Genomic DNA, 22,132 nt, shown 5'->3' with positions numbered 1-22,132 from the left:
TTCCTCAGGACGTGGCCCCGCCTCCCCCGAACCCGGAAGCGCGAGGCTCGCGCCCACTGCGCGGCCCGTTCGGGACCCAGGCTCGCCCGCCGCGCGCCCCGCCCCTCGGAGGCCCGCCCTCCGGCTCGCCCCCGCCGACCGCGGCGCCTGCCAGGACCGAGCGCTCCGGCTGCGGGCGGCGACCCGGGCCCGCGCCCCTGCGGGAGGGGAGAGCCGCCTTGGGGAGGAGGGACAGGGACGTATGTGGAGGAGGCCACGGCGGGTGAGAGGTGGGCGAGGCCCTGGGAAGCGGGTGTGGGTGCGCGATGTGTTGAGGCTTGCAGGTGGGTGTGTGTGTAGTGTGCGCGGCTGCCTCCGTGGGTGTGACTTTGTTCGTGTGGCCCTTAGTGGGCTGGTCCATGTGACTGTGCACGTGATCGTGTGTGTGTGTCTGTCTGTCTGAGGTCGAGGTGGAGTTCACAGGGTGGTCGGTGTACCTGTGACCCTGCCTTTTGGTGGGACTGGGAGAGGGTGGGGTCTGTTTGGATCATTGGGGTGGCGGTGGGGGGCGGGGGGAGGGCGCTTGACCAGAGCATACTGCTGTAATCCGGTCCTGGGGATATACTCCTGCAGTCCAGGAATATGTTTTTCCAACTTTTAAGAACTCTGAGCAGAAAGAAGCTAGTTATGTTAGAGAGTGCACCTCAGCCTGAAAGTGTCAAATGTCTTTGTCATCGCCAAGTGTGAGCCTTGTGAAGGGGGGCTGGGGTTGGAATGAGGAAAGTAGCAGGGCTAGAGTGTTTTGCTTTTCCTCTTCTGGCTTTCCTGGGGAGTTCTAAATTCTGCACTTATGCTGCTTCTTTGTCTCCTCGTACGATGTTGCAGCTCCTGTTAGCAGAAAGACTCCAGAGACTGAGGAGTAACTTAATAGCTGTGTGCAGATTTCCAAGAGCTTTTATCCCAAGACAGCACAAGATGAGGTGTCACAGAAGAAATGTCAAGTAGGCAGCTTTTCCTCCCATGAGATTTAGACGATAATGGAATAAGTTCCTGAAGAAGAGAGGGATAAATCTTCCCCCGAAGAGAGCTGAAAAAAGGATAGCTGTCTACTGGTGTGGTGAGTTATGGGGACTTGCATTTAAAAAGCCAATTGCATCTCCTGGAGACTCTCAGGGTTTAATACTTACTTCCGGCTGGTATTAATAATCACAGATTGTCGGTATGCAGAGCAACTACAGGTTGAGATAAAGGTTCCGAAAACCTCTAACTAGTTAAGCTGGTTATGTGACTTAAACATTTTTAGAGACAATTCCATTGATTGTAAACTGGCAGGTTCTGTTGAAACCCTGAGGGATAAGTGCATGTAATTCTAGGTGCACACTCATAATTGGCAATTTTATCGTCCAGTACCTCAAGGGCCAGAGAGAGGACTGGGTGTCCAGAACACTCCCTGAGGAGGGGTTTCTTTAGGCAAGATTAAGGCTAATTTCTGCAGCCCTTTTCCCACCAGCATGAACAGGTGCTTTTGTTTTTTGTGAAGAATTGAATCGTGAGAGATCAAATCAGCCTTGAGCTCATGATCCACATTCTTTCTTACTTAATACTGACCAGTTTGGTCACAATCTCAGTTAACCTTTTTTTGCTGTATACAGAAATGTTCTTCTTGTGACTTGGAAAAGTATACCCCTTTAGTGATTGAGAGCTAGGAGAACAAACTTCCTTTTCATACCACTCACAGCTGTTTTCCCTTTGCAGGAATGAGCTCTTTTTTTTTTTTTTTTTTTTTTTTTTTTTAACTTAGACGTCAGTTGGTCAGATGCAACATTTGGTATCTATCTTACCTTTGATGTGCTGCCAAACCAGCACAAGTGTTAAAATCACTTGCCCCTACAAAAATGTAGTCACAGTTGGGTGGAATCTCTCCATCAAGTGAGATTAGTTATAAAATGTTATAATACTGGGTTGGTTGTGAATAATACCGAGGACTGTGGTAAGGAACATCTTTCTACTTATTGCTGTGGGAAGAAGTGGATGACAGTGCATGTGAGTGCCTGCGTATGATTGGTATATGTATGATAGTTGGTTTGTACATTGCAGCCGATTCCAAAACTGAATAATTTATTCCAAGTTTGGCAAATCTAGAAGCTATCTGTCTATAAGTAGCTTAGGTGTTTTATGAACCTGCTGAGTAGATTCAAATGGCTTAGATTTTTTTTAACATGTTATTATTTGTTAAGAGAAAGTGGATATGCAAAGAATGATTTTCTTGATTCCAGTATGAACTATAACTACATCTGTGCACACTGATTTCAGCATAAGACTGGCTAAATGATATCGTTGGTACTTTTTAGAACAACTTATGATTTTAACGAACTTTTCTAAAATTACCATCCCAGCCTTGAGAGAACAGACCATTATTACAATGTCAAGGTTGTAAATCAAGTTTAATAATGGATGTCTACATTTACCATCTCCTTGGGGTTTAGTTTAGTAACCCCGCAAGGTTAGAGGTAACTGTTAAGACTGCTGAGTTCCCTGTACTCCTGAGATAGCAGATGTGAGGGGCCAAAAAAGGAAGAGTTTCATTGGGTTTAGAGTCCCCAGCTCTTGGCCAGTCCAGAGAAGCCCCCTGCTCCCGTGGAGTCAGCCCAGGAGTTAAGTCCTATGGTCTTGAACACATCCTACATCTGGTTAGGAAATCCAGACTTGCCCTGGGGGTACAGGACAGGACACACAGCAAGAATTTGAATCCTTCTAAACCAGTGGGTGGAAGTTCCTCATTTGGCAATAAGAATCTGCAATGGGAACTGTAATTTCAGGTTCCTATTAGGACATAACACAGATGCCTGAGCAAAGAGGGGCAGCCTTTCAATTGAAGATGCCTAGCCAGTCCAAAGCTCTGAGGCCTGGGTCAAAAGGGACTCTAGGATTTCCCGATGCAGTCTTCTTAGGACATAGTCATCCATTTAGCCAATGAATAATGCGTGTTCTGTGCCAAACACTATTGTAGGCTCTGGAGATAGAGTGGTGAAACAGAGATGAGAAAACACATCCAAAGAGGGTAGGTGACTTTTCCAAGGTCACAGAGCTATATAAAAGCTAGAAATCACTAATCTTACAACAAAAGACCACATATTTTTTCTAAAGACATATGTTTTATTCCTAATTATAGGAATAATTATTGCCTTCAAGCCTTTCCTGGTATTTTATCATAGATCTTTCAGAGGAGGTTATATCATTTTTATTCACACCAACAAGGTGAACAGCAAATTTTCCTGTATCTTACATTAGGAACTACATATGAAGTTCTGAAGTTATGTTCAACCAGAATTAGATTTATAGCATTTTGTGGAGTGATCAGGAGGCAGACTTAAATCACCTCCTTTCTCTAGCATGGACTGTTCCTTATAATTTTATCAGACCTCTTTGTTAAAGTGGATTTTTAAGGTACTGTCAACACATAGGTGAGGGCACTGCAGTTTGCAGTCGTTGAACTAGGACAGGCAGTCAGTGTCAGAAAAGACTCCCCTCCCTGCCTTTGGGCCTAGCTCTGCAATAGCCATAGGATCTCTGGTAAGTCATTGAAATTTTCTAGACTGGATTCCTCATCTGGAGGAACTAAGGGAGTTAAAATCATTATCTCTCAGGGCCCCTTCCTGCTTTATGACTATAGGATTTCACAAAATTGTTTTCTGACAAGGTAAAATAGCCCATTTCCTTGGTTTTACCATATAAAGTACTGTTGGTATAGCTAGAGCAGACTCTACATTTAGTTCTGATGTAAACATGAATTCTTGACATGAAACATCACATGCTTTTATTTCAGGGTTAACCTCCATTTCAGCTAATCATGGGAGAGATTAAAGTCTCTCCTGATTATAACTGGTTTAGAAGTACAGTTCCCCTTAAAAAGGTATGTATGATTTTACTACACCTCTTATTTGCAAAATCATGTATTGTTCTTGTGACTTAGATGTTATGCCTTAGTAGTGTTTGAGAGTAAAGGTTATTGCCAAGTATCCTGACTCTGGGTTGCAGAGCGTAAAGTTCACCTCTTTGTCAAGCGCTATCAGCTTTTGAGACTCATTCAAGAGTAAAAGTGGGTGTATAACTATACTCATTATTTTATAATTGCTTTTATGTATTCAAGCAAGCAGAAATATGTGTACTCTGTTTGGTGGAAAGCTTGCAGTAACAACAACTATATAGTAGGTACAGTCAGATTCTATTATAAAGCCTTTTCCTATTCTTCAGATTTAAGAGTTACATTGGGTAACATTATAAATCCTATATTTGCAATGATAGTTGTCTTCAGGAAACCTTATTTGCCTGGGATGTCCAAAAACCCTAAGCATTTATCTTGAAGTTTGACTGTTGACTCTGAGCTCCTAATTAATCCCAAATGTTTGGGGATCACATTAACAAAAGCTAGTTAAGATGATCTGAAAATCATCTATATCTTGTTAAAATCATTTTGTCAGGGTAGACAGCTGTGGAAGTACGATACAGATTTGAATTAATAACATAGCTGCTCTCCATCTAGAAATTTGAGATACAGTTTTCTAAATATAAACAGGATATCTGCCGTATAACTGTCACTATAGTAATAGCACTATTTAATTCTTCTAACAGTTTTAACAAAGCATGGGTAGCTATGTGCCCATTTCACAGATGAGAAAACTGAAGTTCAGAGAGGTTAACTTGTTAAAGGTCACATAGCTTGGTAGAGTCTGGATCATAATCAAATTAGTCTGGCATCAAAGCCAGAAGTACTTGACTGGTAACCAAAGGGAGCCTCCCTTCCTTCTTGCTCCCTGGGAAACTACCGCCCATGCCAAAAGATGATTAGCTCCTGGGGTCCTCTACCTTGTTCCATTCCCTCAAGTAACTCATGTGAGCTCCTCTTGATGGACTCACTTTCTCAGCAAGCTGATCACCAGACCCAAAGCAACCCAAACTTCTTGAAATATTCTTAGAAGTAGTTATAGCAAGTAGCTTCATTGATGTACTTTTCTCCAGCTGTCAGTTCAGTCCGTCCGTCCGTGATTGTGATAAGTTTGCTTGAAATTTCATGGTGCTAGATTTTAAATTATCAAAGAGATACTGTGTCTTCTAAAATTATCAAATAGAATTCTGACAAAATTGCCATTGAAAGAGCTCTGAGAAAATTGAAGTGATAAACTTATTCCAAATGAATTATTAAAATCATTTCTTACAAAATTTTAGAGATCTGAATATCTTATCTCTACGAATTTTATTACTACAAGATTGGGATTTACTGTGTGCACTGTCAAAGGCTGTTAAGAGATTTTTACCACAATTATAGCAAAACAAACAACAGCAAAAAAACCCAAACCCAGAAAAACCGAAAAACAATGAAAAGCCAAATTGTGAGGAGCAAAATACAAAGTGCAAAAACATGAGTATGAGCTATTATTGTCATCATCTTTGACCCAGGGAAGTCCAAAAGGGAATTGTTAGGATCCTCTGGACTTTACCTTGCCCTATTTGACTGCTCCCAGTGACACCTATGATCCCAGTCAGTGTGCTGCTGTCTGCAATGACACCATGGACCTACAGTATTGCCAGCTAGGAGCTCTCAGAAAACAGAATCTGGAGGCCTTGAATTTTTTAATGTAAAAGTAGGATAAATACTGATTCACATTGGCAAAAGTTCAGGCAGTTAATGTACTTTTCCAAATACCACCAAAAAGTCAAAGAAAACAAAAAGTAATCACACAGCGAATAATACTAACACTGAACACAAAATATCTGCCAAACTCAGCACTGAGCACTTGACTTGTCTCAGTTCATTTAAAGCTCATCCTTTTTCCTTGTTGCATAAGGACCACTAATTAAGGAAGGTTTGTGATGACCTTCCTGCTCCCTACCCTCTTTTCCCAAGAAAGCCAGTTTTTTCCCTGTGCCCACTCCCCACTCCTGACTGGTTTGAAACATTCTTCCAGGACAGGGACACCTACAGCGGCAGCATCCTTCCTATCTTAGCAAAAATCTCTCCCTCAGAGGTGTTGCCTAGATCAGGTTCCAGAAGCATCTCCTGAGTGGTACCGTCTCTCCCTAGTTTGTCCTGAGAGCTTGGAGTCTTTTCTCCCTTCTGGACAGCGCTGGAGAATGACTCCGCAGATTGCCTCCTAGACACACACACACTCACACACACACACACACACACACAGCCAGAAGTATGGGAAAGAAATAAGATGCCATGAACAGTTTACTGTTTAATGATAAATAAAATAGGCTTCATATAATCATGGATGGGAAGGAAAATTGAAAACTGATTTAAAAAAAAACTCTTTGGAAGAGTATGAAGCAATTCTGTGTATAATATGTTAGCACTGAGGAGGGCAAAAAGAGACCAAATGCAGTTTATTATATGTGCTAGTCTGGTGTGATCCTAGGATACCTTGTAACCACCAAGGCATTAAAGTTGTCAGAGAAATTATAGTAGACAGTAACAATATAAAACCAAATCCATAAAGTTTTCCATATCTTTTTCTTATAACTTTCCCTCTAGATTATCGTGGATGATGATGATAGTAAAATATGGTCACTGTACGATGCCGGCCCCAGAAATATCAGGTGTCCTCTGATATTTCTTCCCCCTGTCAGTGGAACTGCAGATGTATTTTTCCGGCAGATTTTGGCTTTGACTGGATGGGGTTACCGGGTTATAGCTGTAAGTATTGTGGATTCAGTATTACAGTTCAAGTCCACATTTCGTGGGGGTGGGGTTTTTTCTTTTTTATGTGTGTGCTTGTGTTTCTGATTAATTATAATGCGTATGTTTTTTTTTTTTTAATTGAAGGAAGCTACTGTTTTCCTGTTTTTTTGTGTTTTTTTTTTTTTTAAGACTTTAATTATTAGGGCAGCCCCAGTGGCTCAGCGGTTTAGTGCTGAAGCTGGGGTGTGATCCTGGAGACCTGGGATCGAGTCCCACATCAGGTTCCCTGCATGGAGCCTGCTTCTCCCTCTGCCTGTATCTCTGCCTCTCTGTCTCTCTCTCTGTCTCTCTCTCGTGAATAAGTAAGTAAAATCGTTAAAAAAAACAAAAACGATTTTATTTATTAGAGAGCCTATGAGCTGGGGGAAGGGGCAGAGGGAGAAGCAGACTCCCTGCTGAGCAGAGAGCCGGATGTTGGATGTCGGACTCAATCCCAGGACTCCAAGATCATGACCTGAGCCAAAGGCAGAATTGCAACAGACTGAACCACCCAGGCGCCCCTGTTTTCCTTTTTTAAAAATGTGAACTGAAGCCTTTAGAATAAAGATGGTACCGTGCACTATGGCACAGCAAAGGGGTCTGCCCACGTTCAGGTGAGTGAAAGCTTGCTTCAGTGTAAGTTGAGACGAGGTTGATGAATTAGCTCAGACTCTCAGCATTTGGTTAAGTTTATTTCCAGTTGTTACCTTTTTACTACCTTTGGTCTAAATCTAGTTTCCTGTTGATCATTCTTGAATCTCTTCTGGGCGAACAGTGGAGGTGAGAGAAGGCACTGTTTTTTGTGACTAGTTTTGTGGCAGTGCCTCGACTGTGTGACAGTGGAGGCTGGTCTCCTAACTCCCCAGGAAGGAGAGACTCTGGCTTTGAGCTGGCAGTTGTTTCTGGGAGCTGGAATAGTAACACAGAAACGGGCCTCCCTATGGGAGTTAAAAATGTTAATATACATTTTATTTACTGTCTGAAGGAGAGAAAATGCTGGCCAGATCTCTTCTCTTGGAATGTAACTGAAAATTCTGCTGGGTTTACCACCAACTAGGGCCGCACAAAACAAATCCTAGTTCTTCCTCCTGACAGCCCTTGTGGAGAAAACTAGTTATTATCAGCACCGCCTGCTGCCTTCCCCCAAGGTCTTTTCTTCTCTGGCAAAATTCTCCACATTCTTTAATCATTCCTCATATGATGTGCTTTGAGTCTCTGCAAAATAATCCTCCCTTGTTCTGGGTTTTTGTAAATTCCTCTTGATGGACAGCATTGCAGGAGAGCAAGATGTCACCCTACCACAGTACCTTTCCTGGTGGCCACTCTTAATCAGCCAGGGACGGGCAAACTGAGGGGCCACAGGCATCTCTCCCACTTTAGAGACTGTCTGAAGTTGACCGTGTGTTTATTGCTCCAAACTGACAGGTCACGATCGCTTTGCCTTCTGGATGGATATTTCTTCTTGCCCTCAAGCTTCTTGATGTGGGATTTCCTTATTTCATAAGCTGGATAATGAATAAAGAAAAGGCCAGGGGCTCCTGGCTGGCTTAATTAGTGGAGCATGTGACTCTTGATCTTGGGGTTCTGGATTTGAGCCCCATGTTGGGTAGAGATTACTTAAAAATAAAATCTTTAAAAAGGGTGCACCTGGGTGCCTCAGTGATTGAGCATCTGCCTTTGGCTTGGGTCGTGATCCCAGGGTCCTGGGATGGAGTCCCACATCAGGAGCCTGCTTCTCCTCGGCCTATGTCTCTGCTCTCTCTGTGCTCTCATGAATAAATAAACAAAATCTTAAAAAAAAAAAAAGTTTAAAAAAATCTTCAAAATGGAAAAGGCCAATGGTGCCTTCAAAGTTACTTTGTCCTTATACACCTACCTCCATGAGATTTTAAAATTTATTAAATAATTGTTAGTATCTCACAGTTAAAAGGCACAGGCACTTTTCTCATTTAAATTTTTACTGATTTATTGATTTTTATTGATTTTAAATACATTTTAATTTGTTCACATGCAGTTGTCAGAAATAAGACAGATATATCCCTTGTATACTTGGCCCAGTTTCTCCCAACAGTAACATTTTACAAAACTATAGTAGGGTGTCATAACCAGAGTATTGATATTAATACAATCCACTGATCTTATTCAGATTTCCAGTTTTACTTGTACTCAATTGTGTGTGTGTTAAGTTGTATACAATTTTATCACCTGTCTAGAACATAAATATCTTTAAATTAAAGGCTTCATAAAAATATCTTCTTGGGGAGCCTGAGTGGCTCCGTCATTAAGCCTCTGACTTTAGTTCAGGTCATGATCTCTGTGTCATGGGGTCGAGCTCCACATTCAGCGGGGAGTCTTCTGCCTCTCCCTCTGCCAGTCCCCCTGCTCCTGTGCGCGCACAAATGTGTATTCTCTTTTTCTTTCTCAAATAAATAAAATCCTTTTTTAAAAAAAATATTGTTTTCTGTCATCTGACTCAAATTCTCAAATTCTCAAATTTTCTGCTAGGGAGCAGCAGGTCTCCATCCTATCAGAATAGTGGAATCTTACGCACAAATAAAATGTTTAATAATAAAAGTAACATAATTACATCAAATCTAAAATTATTCTATAATATACACGGTGGTATCTATTCCAGCGATTTGTTAATGACAAAAAATTAATCTAAGTGCTTAAAACAACTAACCTGTCAGGACTTTTACTTATTATTATAGAGAGGAATTCTTAGGTGACAAGCTTGAGTCCCCTCAAAAGGAGTTAGTGGCTTATATTTCTTTTCCTCAGTATCCATAGGCTACTGAGGGACAGGCACCATACTTTTTTGGTCACAAATAAAAGTATAAGGGATCCCTGGGTGGCTCAGCGGTTGAGCGCCTGCCTTCAGCCCAGGGCTTGATCCTGGAGTCCCGGGATCGAGTCCCACGTCGGGTTCCTTGCATGGAGCCTGCTTCTCCCTCTGCCTGTGTCTCTGCCTCTCTCTCTCTCTCGTGAATAAATAAATAAAATCTTTAAAAAAAAAAAACAAAAGTATAAGAAATCAGATAATAGAATGACTAAGTCAATTATAAAAGAGGAACAATTTTATTGAATACTCCCTTTGGGCCTTGCTGCCAAAAAGAGCGGGAATTCTCCATAGAATTTTATTTCAAGTTCTCCTGAACCGTAATTAGAATTAAGTTGAATTTAAGGGAAAACAGTATTTCTTTACTTTGAAGGGTTCTGGCGTATTCATCCTATGAGCCCCAGAGTCTCTCAGCTATTGGGAAAGGAAACAGATGTGAATTGAAATTGTTACTCATATCACTGGTGTGCTATTCTGTTTTAAATTGATCTCTTAGGTAAACTGTGAATTTTAAAGTTTAGAAGAAGATGAGAGCCTATTTTCACATAGACTGAATAAGGAGCAGAGCTTGAGCAAAGAAAAGCTTTATGGGAGTCCTGAATTTTTCATATATTTATATATTGTTATTAAATAATAATTGCTGTTATTTCAGTTGCAGTATCCAGTTTATTGGGACCATCTTGAATTCTGTGATGGATTCAGAAAACTTTTAGACCATTTACAACTGGATAAAGTGAGTACCCTAAAACTAATTATTTAAATGTGATTTTTTTTTTTTTTAAGATTTTATTTATTCATTCATGAGAGACACAGAGACGGGGGCAGAGGGAGAAGAAGGCTCCATGCAGGGATCCCGGTGTGGGATGATCTTGGGACTCCAGAAACATGCCCTGGACTCCAGAATCATGCCCTAAGCCGAAGGCAGACACTTAACTGCTCAGCCACCCAGGCGTCCCATAAATGCAACATTTACATTATAAAGGCTGGCATTGTCTTTCTTTTGTTTCTTTTATTTTTTAATTTTTTCTTTTGTTTTTAAAATGACAGTTCCCAAAAGAAAATTTACGCTTTTAAGGTGTGTGAGTATGGTTTTTAATATATTCACAGATAGGTGCAACCAACAGCACAGTCAATTTTAGGACATTTTTTTCACCCAGAGGAAACCACATATTCATTAGCAGTCACTCCTCACCTTGCTCCCTGTGGCCCTGGCAACTTAATCTATTTTCTGCCTGTGTGAATATATACTTTCTAGGTATTTTATATAAATGAAATCATGTGATATTCACCTTTTCTAACCGACTTCTTTATCTTCACATAATGTTTGCACGGATCATCCACATAGTAGCATGTATCAGTACTTCGTATTCCTTTTTATGGTCAAATAATATCCCATTGTACATGTGTACCACATTTATGTATCCATTTGTCAGTTGATGCACATTTGGATTGTTGCCATTGTTGGCTCTTAGAAAGAACACTACTCTGAACATCTGTGCACAAGTTTTTGTATGGACATATGTTTTTGGTTCTCTTGAGTATGTACCTAGGAGTAGAATCATAGTAGTCATAGTTTTCTTAAACATAAATTACTAAGTGGGGTGCCAGGGTAACTCAGTCGCTTAATTCCACCTTCGGCTCGGGTCATGATCTCAGGGTCCTGGGATCCAGCTCTCCTGGAGCTCCCTGCTCAGCAGGGAGTCTCCTTCTCCCTCTGCCCCACCCTCCACTCATGTTCTCTCTCTCTCTATCAAATATAAATAAAATCTGGAAACCACTTAGTAATTTGGGTTTTTTTTTATTCTCTAACGCAATCTGTGGATAATATTTTTTAACTTGTATGCACAAATTGTTTTCTTGACAGGATGTATAAATTGTATTTAAATACGATATTTCCTGGGGCGCCTGGGTGGCTCAGTGGTTGAGCGTCTGCCTTGGGCTCAGGTCGTGATCCCGCAGTCTGGGATCGAGTCCCACATCAGGCTCCCTGCATAGAGCCTGCTTCTTCCTCTGCTTGTGTCTCTGCCTCCCTCTGTGTCTCATGAATAAATAAATAAAACCTTTAAAAAATACAATATTTCCTAGGTTTCAAAGTACTATAGATATTTTCATCTAATGACTAGTGATGAAACACTATAGTGACATTATATTCTGTGGTTGGTGATAACTAAAACAGCTTTTTTTGGTATTTATGTTAGGATTGATTATTGTTTTAGTATCCTTATGTTTGTTTGCAATTAGGTTCATCTTTTTGGGGCTTCCTTGGGAGGCTTTTTGGCCCAGAAATTTGCTGAATATACACACAAATCTCCCAGAGTCCATTCCCTCATCCTCTGCAATTCCTTCAGTGACACTTCTATCTTCAACCAAACTTGGACTGCAAACAGGTAAGAACGTAAACACTTGGTCAAAATTCTTATGATTTTTGTTCAGTGGAATTTTTAATATGTTGGCTTTTGGGGTTTTTTTCATTGCATCGAAGAGCAGGAGGAAGGGGTTATGTCTACTCCTGTCTTTTGAAACTGCCCTGGCTTTTAAAATTGAAACAATTAGGAGCACCGGGATGGCACAGTTGGTTGAGCCTCTTGGCTCTTGGTTTCACCTTAGGTCCTAATGTTGAGATTGTGAGTTGAGTTGGGCTCCGCACTCAGTGTGATGCCTGCTTGAGATTCTTTCTCCCTCTCCCTCTGCCCCTCCCACTTGTTCTCTCTCTCTCTCTCAGATAAATAGACAAATCTTTTTTAAAAATATTTTTTAATAAAATTACAATCACCTTTACAAAATGAAATAAACTCTGGATTCAGCTATTTCTATTACTCTAAATTGTTTAGTTTTGTTTAATGTACATTTATATGCTCTTACAGTTTCTCTTCAGTGCCTATATAACTATAGTGTTCTACTTGTTCCACTTATTTTCTGTAAACAATGCCATCTATTGAGCAACACAGTTTCTTTAGCCATTTGGCATCCCCCAGTTTTTCATCATGTTCTACTGTAAATCTTTATACAAATTACTTTTTTTTCCTTCCCTTTCTGGGTTATTTCCTTGAGATGTGTTTCCCAAAATAGAATAGAACATTTAGTCTGTCAGTGGATGTTTTGCACATCATGACACTTTAATATTAGTCTGCTTTCAGAAAGATGGAAATGGTGGAATGCTTTTGGAGCAACCAGTGGGGTGCTTGTTACTTTTGAGCCATCCTTTCATTGAAGATACCATTTTTAGTAGTTTGAAAGTATCTAATAGTACCTTAAAGCTGACCTAATGTGGTTTCTTTCATTGCTAGCAAGGCTAGGCTCAACTCGCTCCCCCTGCCCCCCCCCCCCCCCCCCCCCCCCCCCCCCCCCGCAAAAAAAGCCCAGTGAGTAAACATTCCTGGAAGATCAGGTTGAGGGATCCCTGGGTGGCGCAGCGGTTTAGCGCCTGCCTTTGGCCCAGGGCGCGATCCTGGAGACCCGTGATCGAATCCCACGTCGGGCTTCCGGTGCATGGAGCCTTCTTCTCCCTCTGCCTGTGTTTCTGCCTCTCCCTCTCTCTCTGTGTGTGACTATCATAAATAAATAAAAATTAAAAAAAAATAAGATCAGGTTGATTTTCACAGAATACTATAGATAAACATTGTTTTCATGATTTTCACATCTCTTTAAAATTGTAGGGACGGCTGGCTGGCTCAGTTGGTAGAGCATGAGACTTTTGATCTCTGGGTCATGAGTTTGAGCCCCATGTTGGGCATATAGCTTACTTAAAAAAAGATTGTACTCTGTTCTTTCTAAAACCTTTGCTTGATATTATCTCAGTAGTCAGTTCAGCATTTGTGCAACAGTTTCTTACATACATTTACTACAAAAATAGTTCATGTCCACACAATGCACTAAAGCTCACTGATTATTTTTGACGATTTTTAAAAAGATTTATTTATTTATTTATTTGAGACACAGAGAGACAGAAAGAGTGAGAGAGAGAGCATGTAAGGAGCCTGATGTGAGACTCTATCCCGGGTCTCCAGGATCAGGCCCTGGGCTAAAGGCAGCACTAAACCGCTGAGCCACCTGGGCTGCCCATTTTTGACAATTTTTGGCGATTTTAATGTTGTTTTAGTTGTCAGAACCAAGAAAGCCCCCACTTTGTGTTCCAGCACGTGAGCTACATTTTATCAACTATCTGAGTGCTTGCTGTGTACCACCCATTGAGGCCACAGGGTCAAGCAAAGCCAGGAGGGTCTGCCCCTCACGAGGTGCCTAGGTAGGATCACCTTGAGAAGCTAAGGAAGCCATAGGGGTTGGGTTGGAGAAAGGTAATGAAGGATGGCCAGCTGTCCTCGTGAGGGATGCTCACCTTCCAACAAGCCATTCCATGGAAAAGGCACATCAGAAGGTGGTCTCTTCCTTTTATAAGTCATTTTCAGCATAGGTTTGGAGAAAGTAGTGTTCACCCTATATAATGGCTCTGAACATTCATAATTAATGGCATAAATACCAACTAAAAATCACATATAGAAATTCATAAATTGAATTGCCTTGAATTAGTGCAGTTGAATCTACTAGTAGCAAACTTTGGAAGGTACAATCATTCTTTCATTTTGCTATTTTGAAATACCGAGCAATCAAAAGGTGATAAAAACCTGAAGGTTGAAATCTTAAGTTTTCAGGTTTTTGTTTTTTTTTAAGATTTATTTATTTTACAGAGGGAGAGAGAATGTGAGGGACAGAGGGAGAGGGAGACTCTCCAGAAGACTCCCTCCTGAGCACGGAGCCCACTGTGGAGCTCGACCCCTCAACCCTGAGATCATGACCTGAGCCAAAATCCAGAGTCGGCCACTTAACCGACTGAGCCACACAGGCAGCCCACATTTTCCATTTTCTAAGGAGAATAGTTTTAGCCATTGGAAATAAGGCCAATTAGTAAAACCAAAACCAAAACTCAGAATTATCAAAATGTCTACCTTGGTAAAGATATTTGAAATACTGCTTATAATTATTCCAAATCCTCAAATAAAACTTGACTATATTAAACCATAACTCTTTTAGGAGCTCGGGAAAATTTACATAAAAATATGATGCTTCAAAACCAGCTCTTTGAAAGAAGAGACTAGATCATTTTATCTTTAGATCCTAAGTAGCTAATACAGAGCTTCAATATCGAATGAATATTTGCCATTTTTGTGTGGTCTTGCAGATTTGATGATCAGGTCTTTGTTTTACAGCTTTTGGCTGATGCCATCATTTATGCTCAAAAAAATCGTTCTCGGAAACTTTTCATCTGGCCCAGTGGACCCTATGATGGCTGATGCTATTGATTTTATGGTGGACAGGGTAAGGATTTTGGCATTAGAATGGGAACACTTTGTACTAGGAATCTCCATGTCTCCCTAGTTCTTGATGATAGATCTGTCTCGTTGAATATGTTAGAGATGTTTGTTAAGCAGTCTTCCATATTTACTTTAATATACCCAACAGATGTTACTCCTGGGAAGTAATTCATCAGAATCACTTGGGAGGAGCTTTTAAAAATACAGATTCCGGGGGCACCTGGCTGGCTCAGTTCGTGGAACGTGTGACTCTTGATCTCAGGATCATGAGTTCAAGCCCCATGTTGGGCATGGAACCTACTTCAAAAAAAAAAAAAAAAACAGATTCCAAGGCCTTGCCAGCCCACTGAACTGGAATCCATGGGCATAGGGTCTGGGAATTTGCATTTTTACTCTCTTCCTCCTCTCTTTCTCCCCCACAAGGGGAACCCAAAGTAGCAGGTCTACAGACTTGCATTTAGGGGCTATGGGGCTAGATGATTTTTCTGAGATCTCTTCCAGCTCCAAAATCTTGTAAAAGTGTTTATCTGTCACTTTGGGGCTTTGGGAAGTAGCCTGCTACCCACGGTTACCCGGTTGCAGAGGCAGTTCAGGGTGAGGGGTATGTAATGCTAGGTTCCCAGAATAGAACACCACCAGCTGGGAGGCCCAGTGCATGGTCTCTCAGATACATTGTATTTCCTCACTGGTGACCCGGCCCACCACACATGATGGCGCCTTTATAAGTGCAGGTATTATCTGTGGATTTAATATAACATGAGGAACAAATTTAATTCAAAAACTTTGCCTGTGTTTCTTCCTGCAGCTGGAAAGTTTGGGTCAGAGTGAACTGGCTTCAAGACTTACCCTGAATTGTCAAAATTCTTATGTGGAACCTCATAAGATTCGAGACATCCCTGTGACCATTATGGATGTAAGCTTCCTTTTAAAAAAAAATAGATGCTTTAGCTTTATAAATGTATATATCAAGAGCTTCCTCATAATTGTTTTATAATTTTTCAGTGTGCCTCTTTAAATGCTGCCTTGTGTTTGTTTTTTGTTTTTTTTTTTAACAACCACCACCACCACAGTTCTAAAACAATCAGTTTATTGCTTACCCCATATTTTCCCTGGCAGGAATAACACCATTGAAATCAGAATAAACATAAACAAACATGGTAATCCTTACCCATTTTGATGGATTTTTCTATTGTCATCACCAAATACTGTACTTTAGCTACTACACATCTGTGCAGCAAAAGTTGCCTCACAGAGGCAGAGAATCAAAAATTCCATAAAGTCTAATTAGCATGAAAGTTTGCTTCTTGTAACAAAACTTACCATTTTAACCATATTCAAGTGTACAGTTCAGAGGAGTTAAGTACATTTATGGTGTTGTGAAACTGTCACCACCATCCATTTCCAGAACTTTGCATCATCCCAAACTGAAAGTCTGTACCCATTAAACACTAGCTTGCCAGTCCCTCCTTCTCCCAGACCCTGGTAACCCACATTGTACTTTCTGCTCTATGTACTGACTATTCTGTGTATCTCATAGAAGTGGAATCACGTAATATTTGTACTTCTGTGTCTGGCTTATTTCACTTAGCAGAATATCTTCAAAGTTTATTCATGTTATAGCATGTATTAAAGGCTGAATAATATTCTGTTGTGTGTATATACCACATTTTATTTATCCATTCACCTGTTTTGTTTTTTTTTAAGATTTTATTTATTTATTCATGAGAGACACAGAGAGAGAGAGGCAGAGACACAGGCAGAAGGAGAAGCAGGCCCCATGCAGGGAGCCCGACATGGGACTTGATCCTGGGTCCCCAGGATCAGGCCCTGGGCCGAAGGTGGCGCTAAACCACTGAACCACCTGGGCTGCCCCTGTCCATTCACCTGTTGATGAGCATTTGGGTTTTTCCACCTTTTGGCTCTTGTGAATCATGCTGCTCTGAATGTTGGTATACACATACCTGTTTGAGTACCTACTTTCACTTCTTTTGGGTCTATAGCTAGAGGTGAAATTGCTGAGCCATATTGGTGATTCTGTGTTTAACTTTTTGAGAAACCGTCATATCATCTTCTACAGAGACGGTACCATTTTATATTCCCACAACAGTGCACAAGGTTTCAAGTCATCCCATATCCTCCCCAACACTTGTTATTTCCTGTTTTTGTTTTTGTTTTTGTTTTATAATGGCCATTCTGATGGATGCAAAGTGGTATTTCATTGTGGTTTTGGCTTTTTTTTTTAATCATATAATTATTTTGCCTCATAAGTGGATGTATTGCTAAAATCAAATAATATTTTTAAGAATTGATTTTTCAGGAAATTACAAGCATGTAAATTATAACTTCTAATTCTCCACTGTAATCTCTACATTCCAACATTTACTATGACACAGAACAAGCTTTTCGGTACTCTTGGTAAAATACTTGGTCCTCATGGTACATTTGCTCTGCTTGCCCATCTTTCAAAGCTGAGCTCACCACTTGGGTATGTGGTCACTGAAAACTGTATGTAAGCTTTAGCAAGTTGGAGATACTTTTTGAGTGTGTGTGCTTCATTTTAAATATTATTTTTTGAAAACTTGTTTGCATGTGTTTAAACATAAGTTTAGGGGCACCTGGGTGGCTCAGTTGGTTGAGTGTCTGCCTTTGGCTCAGGTCATGATCTCAGGGTCCTGGGATCCTGATCCCCCTCTCCCCCTGCTCATGCTATCTCTCTCTCTGTGTCTCTCAAATAAATAAAATCTTTAAGAACAAACAAACAAAAAACAGGTAAGTTTATGTGGGCATTAGAAGATGTCTAGAATCATATACTCCAAACAGCTAACAATGGCTCCCCCAGGAAAGGATCTGGACTTTTTCTTATACTCTTAAAAAAATTTTTTTTTTGGAATTTTTTTTCTGATCATATAGTACTTATGTAACTTTTTAAGTAATAATAAAATTTAAAAGGTTTTGGGGGGATCCCTGGGTGGCTCAGCGGTTTAGCACCTGCCTTCAGCCCAGGGTGTAATCCTGGAAACCCAGGATCGAGTCCCACATCGGGCTCCATGCATGGAGCCTGCTTCTCTCACTGCCTGTGTCTCTGCCTCTCTCTCTCTCTCTCTCTCTGTGTGTGTCTCATGAATAAATAAATAAAATCTTTAAATAAAATAAAAAGTTTGGGGGATTTCAGTGATCTTTTTGAAATGAATTGGCATTCACTATTGTTCTTTTAATTTAGTTAGTTAGCTATGTTTAAGGGGAAAAAATTCATGATAAGAATTTTCCCCCCAATGAATGCAAGAGGTGTTTGACAACAAAATCTGTAGCTTATGTTGGAGTTAGAAGTTACCAGAGATGAGCAAGTTACCCAGGCTGGCCAGGGGTTCAGGGGTATCTCTTCACTAGAAAGCCAGAAAGAGATGCTTTGGAAGGCACTTTCCACAATGTACAAAAAACCTACTAAAACACTGGTAGGTTACAGCTTTGTGTTTTTTTTAAAAGGTATTTGACCAGAGTGCACTTTCAACTGAAGCTAAAGAAGAAATGTATAAACTGTATCCTAATGCCCGGAGGGCTCATCTTAAAACAGGGGGCAACTTCCCATACCTGTGCAGAAGTGCGGAGGTGAATCTTTATGTGCAGGTAAGTCCCAGCTTGGGAGCCGGAACACTTTGAACCCAAAGTGTATGGTTTGAAACATAAAGCTTTTTTTTTTTTTTTTTTTTTTGGATGGTGGAATAAGAGACTACAGAATTCTCTGTAGCAATGAGTCATTCACTTGATAAAGGTGGTTTACATTAATAATTTATAGCAGAAGCCAAGCGGGTATATTAGAAACAGTTGAGTGACTCTGCCTACCATCTCTTTTCTAAGAACAGCAGGCCTGCATCCACACATACTGAAGTGGCCATGCCACATGATGTGACCTTGCCTCCTGGATACAGTGAATTCAATCAGAACAGGAACCTTCATTGAAGCGACTTCCTGATCCATTTTTAACACGTTAAAAAAAACACACGCAGGAGTGCCTGGCTGGCTCAGTCGGAAGAGCATGAGACTCTTGATCTCAGGGAGTTGTGAGTTCAAGTCCCACATGGGGTGTAGAGATTACTTAAATATAACTTAACATATACACACGCACGCATGCACACAAACTAGCAAAAGCTGCCACTTCATCTTCTACCCAAATGGATATTAAAATAGCAGTGAGAGGGCAGCCCTAGTGGCTCAGTGTTTTAGTGCCGCCTTTGGTCCAGGGCGTGATCCCGGAGACCCAGGATCAAGTCCCACGTTAGGGTCCCTGCACGGAGCCTACTCCTCCCTCTGCCTATGTCTCTGCCTCTGTCTCTCTCTGTGTCTCTCATGAATAAATAAATAAAATCTTTAAGAAAAAATAAAATAGCAGTGAGAAATTATTGCTTTGGCAGTTCGGTAGGAAGTATCAAGAGCTTCAAAAACCAGTCACATCCTTAGGTCCTGCCATCTATTTGTGGCATGGATCCTAAGGAGAAGACCCTAAATTCAAAAAAACCTGATGCCAGGAGACATTGATCATGATCTCACACAGAACAGCAGAGGATCGGGGGAGGACCTGAGTCACAGCAGCAAAGCAGGAGGGTAAACACCCACTCACAGAGTGGTGTGCCACCCTCTGAGATGTTGATGAAGAGTTTATAGGAACTTGGAGAGACCTGTTATATATTAAATAGGGAACAAAGATCCCACATTGTGGTTTTTCAAAATACTTGACTTTTCTATGTTTTCCAGTTTTTCTCTAATTACATTATAATTTTAGAACTATAAACATTTATATGCTAGAGCACCTGGGTGGCTCCGTCGGTTGGGTGTCTGCCTTTGGCTCCGGTTGTGATCTCGGGATCCTGGGATCAAGCCCCATGTTGGGGCTCCCTGCTCAGGGGGTGTCTGCTTCCCCCTCTCCCTCTCATCTCTGCGCTCTCTCACTCTCTCAAATAAATAAATAAAACCTTTTTAAAACATTTATGTGTTACTGTGGCATTTAAAATAATGATTCTGTGTTTCTACAGATCCATTTGCTACAATTCCATGGAACAAAATACGCGGCCATCGACCCGTCGATGGTCAGTGCTGAGGAACTAGAGGTGCAGAAAGGCAGCCTGAGCATCAGTCAGGAGGAGCAGTAGCTCTGTTGTCGCCTGTTGATGATGAGTGATCCAGAGAGTTCTTGTACAATCAGCTGCGTCAGCACCCGCCAGGCAGGCTCTGTTCAGTTGTCAGGCTCGCCAGTCATCACTGTGTTTGGAAGCAGGACTGATTGTCATCTTTGTGACAGGCGGCAGCTCTTCTAAGCCAGTGTGACTGTTCCCTCTGCATTTTTTTTTTTTTTTTTTAGCTTTTGAATTTGAGGAAGTACTTTTGAAGACTCTCACTTTAAGAATTGTGAAAATTTTGCTACCAAAAGTCTTCTCACCACTGTGTTCTTAAGAGAATGTTGATTTTTGAGGTTTGGGATTTTGTGGAGTTTTTTTCTTTTCTTTCCTCCTTTCTTTCTTTTTATGATATTTGCTGTAAATGCTGCACATCCAGATTGTGTATCAGAAGGACATCGGTTATTTTTATGCTTTCTTGGTTATAACCGTTATCAAGTGCCAAGGCTGTCTGTCACCCCACCGTTTGCTCTCCTACAAAATCAGCTACTTCTAATTTCCAGTTAAGCAGATCATTTTCAGTTTTATCTGTTGTCTTTCTAGCCATTACAGTCATTTGGAATAAAAATTCAATTTCAGTGAGTGGTTTTGGTGATTATTGTAGCTGCCCAACTGGACTGCATAGACATAGGACTTTCTGCAAAGCAGACCATGGGGTCATTGGCTAGTTCTTGGTGACATCAGGTAAGTGACTTACTCTCACCAAAGTGCAGTTTGCTCATTGTAAAGTAACAGTAGCTCTCATTTATTGAGCTGTTAGTATGTGCCAAGTACTTTTCATACCTTCTTGTCTTCCCCTAGTGGGAATGTCTCTTAAATCTCTTTTAAACTGTAAATTATTGTTTTTGTCTTGCCATGAATTTGTTGAAGAAACAGGCTCATCTGCCCTGTAGAATTCCCCCACGGTCTCGATTTGGCTGATTGCAGCCTCACAGTGTCCTTTAACTTGTTTCTATGTCCCTGGTATTTCCCATGAACTGGTGGTTACATCTAGAGGGTCAGTTTCACATTCAGTCTTTTGGGCAGGAATACTTCATAGGCGAAGCTGTGTGTTTCCCATTATGTCACTGCAGGAGGCCCAGAACATCTGCTTGTCCCTAAGTTGTGAAGATTGCTCAGTAGATTCAGACGTTGTCAGCCAGATCCAGTCAGTCATTGGGGAATTCCACTGATGGTTTGCCTGCCACTGCTCATCACTGCACAGATGCACTATGTCATTAGAGGATGCAGAGCAGTAACAATAACTCTAATTTTTATTCTATTAACTAGAGTCCTCGGATTTAAGAATCTTCCCCTCATCAACTATTTGGTTTCACTGGGGTACAATTTAGACCAGAAAAATCAGCATCGATGCTTCTTTCCCTTTAAGTTTTCAGAACTTTGAGTTAACCATACTATTTCCAGTTTCATGCCCACCACAACCCTGGTTAGGCTGATATTACAGGTGAGATCATGGAAACAGGGACAAGAGATTTGTTCAGCATCACACAGGGAGGGGTGGAGCTGGCATGGCAACTTGGGCCTGACCATCCCTAAAACCAGTGATCTTTCCATGTAGGTTAGTGTGTGCTCTACCTTGTGACTTGAGAACAGTCTGGAGTTATGGAAACACCTGGTAAGCCATGAAGGTAGAGCTTTAATGTTTTTAACTCTTCGCATCTGAGGCTCCTTCCCAACCAATAGGGAACTCCTGTGGGCAGGGCCAGGCTGCACATGGTCAGCAGCCCCTTCCTTACCTGGTACAGTGGTGAACTGTGGGACTACCCTCTGCTTTCTTTTCAAATTCTCCCTGAGTGAGCCACTTCCTCCGACAGCTTCAACCACTCCCTGGCTCTAGGACCTGATGACTGCCATTGCCAAACCCAACTGATTCTGAGATGGCCTTGAATGCCTAATGGGCCCATCAGGCCAGCCTTCTACAGGCACACCCATGTCCCCACTGCCCAAACCTGCTCCTTCTCTCTTAGACCCGTCCTCCCCGTTCCCAGCACCACTGTGCCCCCAGATTCCCCAGCTAGAAACCCAGCCACCCCCATCTCCAGGTCTCAGGCTGAAGCAGATGCCAAGGTGAAACTTCGAGATGAGCCAGGTGGTTACTGAGGATCACAGGAAAGAG

General features: G+C 41.4%; 1 protein-coding gene and 1 non-coding gene across 6 annotated transcripts; both read left to right on the top strand.

Moving 5' to 3' along the window:
• The first annotated feature begins 106 nt into the window (after positions 1-106).
• On the top strand, positions 107-20,594 carry SPG21 (SPG21 abhydrolase domain containing, maspardin). Of its 5 annotated transcripts, none has more exons than XM_077881485.1 (10): positions 107-262; positions 865-1,096; positions 3,806-3,892; positions 6,515-6,676; positions 10,192-10,272; positions 11,781-11,926; positions 14,744-14,852; positions 15,654-15,761; positions 18,332-18,472; positions 19,876-20,594. In XM_077881485.1, the coding sequence occupies exons 3-10, from the start codon at positions 3,830-3,832 to the stop codon at positions 19,990-19,992; spliced, it is 927 nt and encodes a 308-aa protein (XP_077737611.1). In that variant the 5' UTR covers positions 107-262; positions 865-1,096; positions 3,806-3,829; the 3' UTR covers positions 19,993-20,594. The 5 variants fall into 5 exon arrangements, with proteins under 5 accessions (XP_077737611.1, XP_077737610.1, XP_077737614.1 ...); XM_077881484.1 differs by having other exon boundaries at positions 111-269; XM_077881486.1 differs by lacking the exon at positions 107-262 and adding an exon at positions 412-494.
• On the top strand, positions 13,200-13,272 carry TRNAK-UUU (transfer RNA lysine (anticodon UUU)). The gene has a single exon. It is a non-coding gene; the product is annotated as a tRNA-Lys (tRNA).
• Positions 20,595-22,132: the final 1,538 nt, after the last annotated feature.

Source organism: Canis aureus, chromosome 32 (genome assembly GCF_053574225.1).
Source record: "Canis aureus isolate CA01 chromosome 32, VMU_Caureus_v.1.0, whole genome shotgun sequence".
Taxonomy (NCBI): domain Eukaryota; kingdom Metazoa; phylum Chordata; class Mammalia; order Carnivora; family Canidae; genus Canis; species Canis aureus.
The sequence above is the reverse complement of the archived record's forward strand: the minus strand, read 5'-3'. Positions and strand labels throughout refer to the sequence as shown.